General features: G+C 46.1%; 1 protein-coding gene across 17 annotated transcripts in view; it reads right to left on the bottom strand.

The window, feature by feature from the left end:
- Positions 1-10000, bottom strand: part of LOC124036595 (regulating synaptic membrane exocytosis protein 1-like) — a 56107-nt gene that overhangs the window by 32217 nt on the left and 13890 nt on the right. For 11 of the 17 annotated variants that reach the window (XM_046351360.1, XM_046351353.1, XM_046351361.1 and 8 more), the window contains 4 exons: positions 2692-2805; positions 2012-2074; positions 1283-1360; positions 314-436 (listed from right to left, as the gene is read on the bottom strand). In XM_046351360.1, the coding sequence (XP_046207316.1) occupies positions 314-436; positions 1283-1360; positions 2012-2074; positions 2692-2805 (378 nt within the window). The remainder of the gene's footprint in view (positions 1-313; positions 437-1282; positions 1361-2011; positions 2075-2691; positions 2806-10000) is intronic. The other 6 variants (XM_046351362.1, XM_046351365.1, XM_046351367.1 and 3 more) reach the window with 2 other exon arrangements.

Raw genomic sequence — 10000 nt, 5'->3', positions numbered from 1 at the left:
ATCACATGCCTCACATGACACAGAGCTCCAATGTATGCTATGTGTTGCAGTGTGCCAATAAGGACTTAGTTCTTTGCTGTTTAATACAGTCAACCCTGTTGTATGTCCTGTGGTCTTCCACAAGTTGAGGTTAAGGATGAGCATTCGATCCCTCACGAAGGGATGGACGGTGGAGTGCAAAGGCAGGCCTGTTGGGCGGTGGGAGAGGATCACCCGTGGGGTCGGGGGTGGAGAGGTGAAGTCCGTTGGGGGTGGAAGGGCAGAGGACGAAGGGAGCGAGTAGGGCGTCTGTCCGGGGTAATGGGTTTCTTACCTAACGGTGACCTCGTCAGTGAACCTGAGCACACGGTGCGTGAGGACGCTACGGGAGGCGGGACCGCCCCCTCCCTGATGCCCCCGGGGAGGCTTGCCCTTTAGGCATGCAGGGAGGGTGTTGCTACACGCGTGTGAATCCGTGGTAGATGGTATAGACGCATGCAAGAAAGGGAAAGAAAAGCTAGATTTGACGTGCATGCAAAGGGAATGAGAGGCCAAAAAATGAACCGTGATAAAGACGTACAAGGAAACCCAACAGTGGCACTGAAGTCAACAAACAAACCATATAAAAACAGCAATTCAATAAATATGTCAGATGGAGGTTTGACACCAGAATATCACATCTGCTCCATCCTAATCCCCATTCTCAGCATTTCCTCTCCCCAACTACTGTGTAGTGATGGGGGATTGTCTGATGGAGGCCCAAGACATAGACGACAACAGAGGACACGGTGAAAGTAGGGATGGGGGATTGTCCTGCCGTTCATTATATGTATGGAGATTAAATGTAATGCTGATTATATAAGTGCATCTAAACAGATTTTAAGTTGCACGTGTCAAAGCATTATAGCATGGGGAAACCAAGCATGTAATATATCTACTGTGTATAGGACAGTACATAGGATTATAGTATTAAAATAGACAGTGAAGTACTACTATAGTACTACTGTAACAGATCTGGTCCAGGGTATTCATATTGTAATCAATAATAATTTGGTGGACGCTTATATTTGTCCAATTGGAAATGCGTTTTTTTGCATATCCCAACTCCCCCTGAGACACCCTGGGAGAGTGGTACCACATCGATTCAGAAAAGCTCTGTTAGGAGTCGGGGTGGGGAATCAATTACGTTGAGAGAACGTTGATACAACATCATAAGCCACAAAATGCCAACGATGAGTTGAGTTCAGGTTTTGGGGAAGAGTAAAAGGAAAGAGAGCAGGGTTTTCTTATTCTACTCTCTTACCTGTATATGTCCTTGTGTATACCATTGACTAACAGGGGCATTTTGGGTGGTAGTGTATTGCTGGACCTAGCTACGCCCCTGTGTAGTTATTTGAGTGTAGACCGTGCATTGATTGAGAGGAGAAGAAAAACAGAAGAGGGGAAAAGAACAACACAATTGTATAAATAAAACGTCCAGGCAAAAATAACATTCATCTGCTATAGATCAAATGTTCAGACAAAAATGTCATTCACCAAGAGTGATTTTCATACTATTCTGAGGTCAACGATAGAGCTGTTCTGGAATCTATTATAATCTGTTTGAAACCCAACATAAACTCAATGTTTTTATGGTGTCATGGAGAGTGTGTGGTACTACGTTTGGCCTCTCGGGTGAAAAAACATGTCCCTTTGTGTCTGGAACGAATTCATCGATATTCTACAACTAGATCAAGCTGAATACATCACAAAGACGACTTTCACATTGTCCACCTTCCATGCAGGCAGACAAAAAGCAGCACATTGATGCAGCACATGGAATAGGAACACATCCCGTTAAACAAAAACATTGTCACGTGATACATAACATACACTCTCTATATCACAACCATAGACTGACCGAGTTAACATGGCGCTGTTGACATCGAATGACAATGCAAAGGATGATGGGTAATACAATAGAAGAACGATGGTGGGTAGGGACGATAACAGTGACGTCTCTGGCTTTTTGGTTGTTGTTGTTTTTGTTTACCTGTTTGTGTGCAGGCACTCGGCACTCCCGCCTCGGATAGACCTGTGCATCTCGAGGACCTCACTGTGATTGCCATGGCGATGGGTGAACCGAACAACCAGTCAAAAACAACAACGTAAGAGGATGGTCAAATCAGACAAAGCCGCTCATGAGAAATGAATGAGAAGAAATCATGAAATCATAATTTTGATTCAGCATCAATAATAATAAATATGATATTAACCTTTTGCATTAGACTGTTAGTCGCATTAGTGATTATTAGTATTATTAGTATAGAACAGTACTAATGTAGCCTGCTATTCCACTTGTCCTTGGAGTATCCGACACTTTCAACCTCAAAAATGAAAAGCTGGTGGTCAACCTCTTTGAAATGATTGGCCATAAAGGAATACTGTACTTCTACAGGTACTTCATTGCAAATGAACAAAATAAGGAGGAAACCATGTCGACATCAACTCCTATATTGAACTCAAAGCTCTACTCAAATAAGATACACCAAAGTATCGCCGTATTGTACACAAACACTGGAACCTCACTGCATAACCTGCACACACTCTCTCCCTGCCATAAACCACCAAACTATTCTCAGACCGGCTGTAATCTTAAACTCCAGCATCTAACGTCTAACCTCCTCCCTAATAAACAAAGGCCACCAGCCACCACTGTCTGGGTGATGTTACCTGTCCTCGGAGTACTCGTAGTCCGAGTCCCCGGAGCGGTGCTCCCCGTGGGAGTCATGGTAACGAGAGGGGGAGCAGGAGTGGTGGCGGTTCTGATGGATCTCATCCAGACTCCTGATGGGGTAGGACATAGAGAGGAGTGTTACTGAGGTTTACTGTGATAACATTTCGCTAATAACGTTGGTTTCTGTCATAGGGTGGACATAAAGGTCATTGATTTGAGTCATAAGAGTGTGCTGAAGAGTCATCCCGGGGGTATGAATGAATGTGAATAATAGTGAAGACATGTAAACCTAGAAATAGCACATATGGAATCACGTAATAGCCAAAAAAGTGTAAAACAAATCAAAATATATTTGACATTTTAGATTCTTCAAAGTAGCCACCCTTTGCCTTGATGACAGCTTTGCACACTCTTGGCATTCTCTCAACCAGCTTCATCAGGGAATGCTTTTCCAACAGTCTTGACGGAGTTCCCACATATGCTGAGCACTTGTTGGCTGCTTTTTCTTCACTCTGTGGTCCAACTCATCCCAAACCATCTCAATTTGGTTGAGGTTGGGTGATTGTGGAGGCCAGGTCATCTGATGCAGCATTCTATCACTCTCCTTCTTGGTCAAATAGCCCTTACATAGCCTGGAGGTGTGTTGGGTCATTGTCCTGTTGAGAAACAAATGACAGTCCTACTAAGCGCAAACCAGATGGGATGGCGTATCGCCATGCAGGTTAAGTGTGCCTTGAATTCTAAATAAATCACTGACAGTGTCACCAGCAAAGCACCCCCAAACCATCACACCTTCTCCTCCATGCTTCACGTGGGAACCAAACAAGCGGCGATCATCTGTTCACCTACCCTGTGTCTCACAAAAACATGGCGGTTGGAACCAAAAATCTGATATTTGGACTCATCAGACCAAATGACAGATTTCCACCTGTCTAATGTCCATTGCTCGTGTTTCTTGGCCCAAGCAAGTCCCTTCTTCTTATTGGTGTCCTTAAGTCGTGGATTCTTTGCAGCAATACGACCATGAAGCCCTGATCCACGCAGTCTCCTCTGAACAGTTGATGTTGAGATGTTTCTGTTACTTGAACTCTGTGAAGCATTTATTTGAGCTGCAATTTCTGAGGCTGGTAACTGTAATGAACTTATCTTCTGCAGCAGAGGTATCTTTGGGCCTTCCTTTCCTGTGGCAGTCCTCATGAGAGTCAGTTTCATCATAACGCTTGATGGTTTTTCTGGATTGAATGACCTTCATGTCTTAAAGTAATGACGAACTGTCATTTCTCTTTGCTTATTTGAGCTGTTCTTGCCATAATATGGACTTGGTCTTTTACCAAATAGGGCTATTTTCTGTATACCACCCCTACCTTGTCACAACACAATTGATTGGCTCAAATGCATTTGGAAGGAAAGAAATTCCACAACATAACTTTTAACAAGGCACACATGTTAATTGAAATGGATTCCAGGTGATGACCTCATTAAGCTGGTTGAGAGAATGCCAAGAGTGTGTAAAGCTGTCATCAAGGCAAAGGGTGGCTACTTTGAAGAATATCAAATGTAAAATATATTTTGATTTGTTTAGCACTTTTTTGGTTACTACATGATTCCATATGGTGTTATTTCATAGTTTTTGATGTCCTCACTATTATTCTACAGTGTAGAAAATAGTATAAAGAAAAGCCATTGAATGAGTAGCAGTGTCCAAACTGGTACTGTATATATACAGTGCATAGCAAAAGTATTCACCCCCTTGACATTTTTCCTATTTTGTTGCATTACAACCTGTAATTTAAATGTATTTTTATTTGGATTTCATGCAATGGACATACACAAAATAGTCCAAATTGGGAAAGTTTAAAAAAAATAACTTTCTAAACAGAAAAGTGGTGCGTGCATATGTATTCACCCCTTTGCTATGAAGCCTCTAAATAAGATCTGTTGCAACAAATTACCTTCAGAAGTCACATCATTAATTAAATAAAGTCCACCTAAGTGCAAACTAAGTGTCACATGATCCGTCACATGAGCCCAGTATATATACACCTGTTTTGAAAGGCCCCAGAGTCTGCAACACCACTAAGCAAGGGGCACCACCAAGCAAGCGGCACCATGAAGACCAAGGAGCTCTCCAAACAGGTCAGGGACAAGGTTGTGGAGAAGTACAGATCAGGGTTGGGTTATAAAAAAAATCTCAGAAACTTTGAACATCCCACAGAGCACCATTAAATCCATCATTAAAAAATGGAAAGAATATGGCACCACAACAATCCTGCCAAAAGAGGGCCGCCCACCAAAACTCACAGACCAGGCAAGGAGGTTATTAATCAGAGAGGCAACAAAGAGAACAAAGATAGCCATGATGGAGCTGCAAAGCTCCACAGCGGAGATTGGAGTATCTGTCCATAGGACCACTTTAAGCCGTACACTCCACAGAGCTGGTCTTTAAAGAAGAGTGGCCAGAAAAAAAGCCATTGCTTTAAGAAAAAAATAAGCAAACACTGTTTGGTGTTTGCCAAAAGGCATATGGGAGACTTCCCAAACATATGGAAGAAGGTAGTCTGGTCAGATGAGACTAAAATTGAGCTTTTTGGCCATGGAGGAAAATGCTATATCTTGAACAAACCCAATACCTCCCATCACCCCGAGAACACCATCCTCACAGTGAAGCATGGTGGTTGCAGCATAATGCTGTGGGGATGTTTTTCATCGGCAGGGACTGGGAAACTGGTCAGAATTGAAGGAATGATGGATGGCGCTAAATAAAGGGAAATTCTTTAGGAAAACCTGTTTCAGTCTTCCAGAAATATGAGACTGGGACGGAGGTTCACCTTCCAGCAGGACAATGACCCTAAGAATACTGCTAAAGCAACACTTGCAGGGTTTAATTAAGAATTAAGTAGTCATAGCCCAAACCTCAATCCAATTGAAAATCTGTGGTATTATTTAAAGGTTGCTGTACACCAGCAGGAACCCATCCATCTTGAAGGAGCTGGAGCAGTTTTGCCTTGAAGAATGGGCAAAAATCCCAGTGGCTAAAGGTGCCAAGCTTATAGAGACAAATCCCAAGAGACTTGCAGCTGTAATTGCTGCAAAAGGTGGCTCTACAAAGCATTGACTTTGGGGGGGGGAGCGAGCGGTCGCATCGGCACTTCGCTCCGCAGGTAGTATAACTTTTTCATTACATTTCATTATAGTACAACGGTTTGATTTGTCTAATCTTAGCAATAGCTGTCTTTGCTGTCTTCGTATCCAAAATAATTGTGTAGTTTAGAGTGTGTAGTCTTAGAGTGATTATCTTAATTTACAGAGGTTAGCTAGCCAGCTATTTGTCGTCCTATTTGTCGTCCTTAACGTAGGAGACTCTGCTAGCTAGCCAACAGCTAGCCAACAGCTAGCCAACAGCTAGCCAACGTCTACCGAATAGACTCAACAACCTGGTCGCATTCACAGGTAGTATCACATTTTCATTTCATTTCATTACAGTACAACGGTTTGATTTGTTTGATCGTAGCTAGCTACATAGCTAGCTACATAGCCGTCTTTGTATCAAAGATAATTGTGTAGTCTAGAGCGATTTTCTAGGTTAGCTAGCCAGCTATTGTCGTTCTTTTAACGCAACGTAACGTAAACAACACTGCTAGCTAGCCAGCTAGCCCCGAATAGCAGCACTGCAGAAACTATTACACTCAACGGAACGACTTAATTAGTGTAGTGTCAACAACGCAGCCACTGCCAGCTAGCCTACTTCAGCAGCACTGTATCATTTTAATCATTTTAGTCAATAAGATTCTTGCTACGTAAGCTTAACTTCCTGAATATTCGAGACGTGTAGTCCACTTGTCATTCCAATCTCCTTTGCATTAGCGTAGCCTCTTCCGTAGCCTGTCAACTATGTGTCTGTCTATCCCTGTTCTCTCCTCTCTGCATAGACCATACAAACGCTCCACACCGCGGCCACCCTAATCTGGTGGTCCCAGCGCGCACGACCCACGTGGAGTTCCAGGTCTCCGGTAGCCTCTGGAACTGCTGATCTGCGGCCAACAAGGCAGAGTTCATCTCAGCCTATGCCTCCCTCCAGTCCCTCGACTTCTTGGCACTGACGGAAACATGGATCACCACAGACAACACTGCTACTCCTACTGCTCTCTCTTCGTCCGCCCACGTGTTCTCGCACACCCCGAGAGCTTCTGGTCAGCGGGGTGGTGGCACCGGGATCCTCATCTCTCCCAAGTGGTCATTCTCTCTTTCTCCCCTTACCCATCTGTCTATCGCCTCCTTTGAATTCCATGCTGTCACAGTTACCAGCCCTTTCAAGCTTAACATCCTTATCATTTATCGCCCTCCAGGTTCCCTCGAAGAGTTCATCAATGAGCTTGATGCCTTGATAAGCTCCTTTCCTGAGGACGGCTCACCTCTCCCAGTGCTGGGCGACTTTAACCTCCCCACGTCTACCTTTGACTCATTCCTCTCTGCCTCCTTCTTTCCACTCCTCTCCTCTTTTGACCTCACCCTCTCACCTTCCCCCCCTACTCACAAGGCAGGCAATACGCTCGACCTCATCTTTACTAGATGCTGTTCTTCCACTAACCTCATTGCAACTCCACTCCAAGTCTCCGACCACTACCTTGTATCCTTTTCCCTCTCGCTCTCATCCAACACCTCCCACACTGCCCCTACTCAGATGGTATCGCGCCGTCCCAACCTTCACTCTCTCTCCCCCGCTACTCTCTCCTCTGCCATCCTATCATCTCTTCCCTCTGCTCAAACCTTCTCCAACCTATCTCCTGATTCTGCCTCCTCAACCCTCCTCTCCTCCCTTTCTGCATCCTTTGACTCTCTATGTCCCCTATCCTCCAGGCCGGCTCAGTCCTCCCCTCCCGCCCGTGGCTCGACGACTCATTGCGAGCTCACAGAACAGGGCTCCGGGCAGCCGAGCGGAAATGGAGGAAAACTCGCCTCCCTGCGGACCTGGCATCCTTTCACTCTCCTCTCTACATTTTCCTCCTCTGTCTCTGCTGCTAAAGCCATTTTCTACCACTCTAAATTCCAAGCATCTGCCTCTAACCCTAGGAAGCTCTTTGCCACCTTCTCCTCCCTCCTGAATCCTCCTCCCCCCCTCCTCCCTCTCTGCAGATGACTTCGTCAACCATTTTGAAAAGAAGGTCGACGACATCCGATCCTCGTTTGCTAACTCAAATGGCACCGCTGGTTCTGCTCACACTGCCCTACCCTGTGCTCTGACCTCTTTCTCCCCTCTCTCTCCAGATGAAATCTCGCGTCTTGTGACGGCCGTCCGCCCAACAACCTGCCCGCTTGACCCTATCCCCTCCTCTCTTCTCCAGACCATTTCCGGAGACCTTCTCTCTTACCTCACCTCGCTCATCAACTCATCCCTGACCCTGGCTACGTCCCTTCCGTCTTCAAGAGAGCGAGAGTTGCACCCCTTCTGAAAAAACCTACACTCGATCCCTCCGATGTCAACAACTACAGACCAGTATCCCTTCTATCTTTTCTCTCCAAAACTCTTGAACGTGCCGTCCTTGGCCAGCTCTCCCGCTATCTCTCTCAGAATGACCTTCTTGTTCCAAATCAGTCAGGTTTAAAGACTAGTCATTCAACTGAGACTGCTCTTCTCTGTATCACGGAGGCGCTCCGCACTGCTAAAGCTAACTCTCTCTCCTCTGCTCTCATCCTTCTAGACCTATCGGCTGCCTTCGATACTGTGAACCATCAGATCCTCCTCTCCACCCTCTCCGAGTTGGGCATCTCCGGCGCGGCCCACGCTTGGATTGCGTCCTACCTGACAGGTCGCTCCTACCAGGTGGCGTGGCGAGAATCTGTCTCCTCACCACGCGCTCTCACCACTGGTGTCCCCCAGGGCTCTGTTCTAGGCCCTCTCCTATTCTCGCTATACACCAAGTCACTTGGCTCTGTCATAACCTGACATGGTCTTTCCTATCATTGCTATGCAGACGACACACAATTAATCTTCTCCTTTCCCCCTTCTGATGGCCAGGTGGCGAATCGCATCTCTGCATGTCTGGCAGACATATCAGTGTGGATGACGGATCACCACCTCAAGCTGAACCTCGGCAAGACAGAGCTGCTCTTCCTCCCGGGGAAGGACTGCCCGTTCCATGATCTCGCCATCGCGGTTGACAACTCCATTGTGTCCTCCTCCCAGAGCGCTAAGAACCTTGGCGTGATCCTGGACAACACCCTGTCGTTCTCAACTAACATCAAGCCGGTGGCCCGTTCCTGTAGGTTCATGCTCTACAACATCCGCAGAGTACGACCCTGCCTCACACAGGAAGCGGCGCAGGTCCTAATCCAGGCACTTGTCATCTCCCGTCTGGATTACTGCAACTCGCTGTTGGCTGGGCTCCCTGCCTGTGCCATTAAACCCCTACAACTCATCCAGAACGCCCGCAGCCCGTCTGGTGTTCAACCTTCCCAAGTTCTCTCACGTCACCCCGCTCCTCCGCTCTCTCCACTGGCTTCCAGTTGAAGCTCGCATCCGCTACAAGACCATGGTGCTTGCCTACGGAGCTGTGAGTGGAACGGCACCTCAGTACCTCCAGGCTCTGATCAGGCCCTACACCCAAACAAGGGCACTGCGTTCATCCACCTCTGGCCTGCTTGCCTCCCTACCACTGAGGAAGTACAGTTCCCGCTCAGCCCAGTCAAAACTGTTCGCTGCTCTGGCCCCCCAATGGTGGAACAAACTCCCTCACGACGCCAGGACAGCGGAGTCAATCACCACCTTCCGGAGACACCTGAAACCCCACCTCTTTAAGGAATACCTAGGATAGGATAAGTAATCCTTCTCACCCCCCCCCCTTTAAGATTTAGATGCACTATTGTAAAGTGACTGTTCTACTGGATGTCATAAGGTGAATGCACCAATTTGTAAGTCGCTCTGGATAAGAGCGTCTGCTAAATGACTTAAATGTAAATGTTAAATGGGGGGGGGTGAATAGTTATGCACACTCAAGTCTTCTGTTTTCTGTTTGTTTCACAATAAAAAATATTTTGCATCTTCAAAGTGGTAGGCATGTTGTGTAAATCAAATGATACAAACCCCCCCCAAAAAAAATATATATTTTAATTCCAGGTTTTTAGGCAACAAAATAGGAAACATTTCAAGGCGGTTGAATACTTTCGCAAGGCAATGTATAGAGATAGAAAGAGAGCACGAGAAAAAGAGGGAGAGATTGAGCGAGAGAGAGAGAAAGAAAGAAGGAGAGAGCGTGAGAGAGAGAGAAAGGGAGAAGAAAGAAAGAGTGAGAGAGAGAGAGAAGAAAG

The sequence above is a fragment of the Oncorhynchus gorbuscha genome, linkage group LG05 (genome assembly GCF_021184085.1).
Source record: "Oncorhynchus gorbuscha isolate QuinsamMale2020 ecotype Even-year linkage group LG05, OgorEven_v1.0, whole genome shotgun sequence".
NCBI classification, from domain to species: Eukaryota; Metazoa; Chordata; class Actinopteri; order Salmoniformes; family Salmonidae; genus Oncorhynchus; species Oncorhynchus gorbuscha.
Note: the sequence above shows the minus strand (reverse complement) of the source record. Positions and strands in the feature narration are given on the sequence as shown.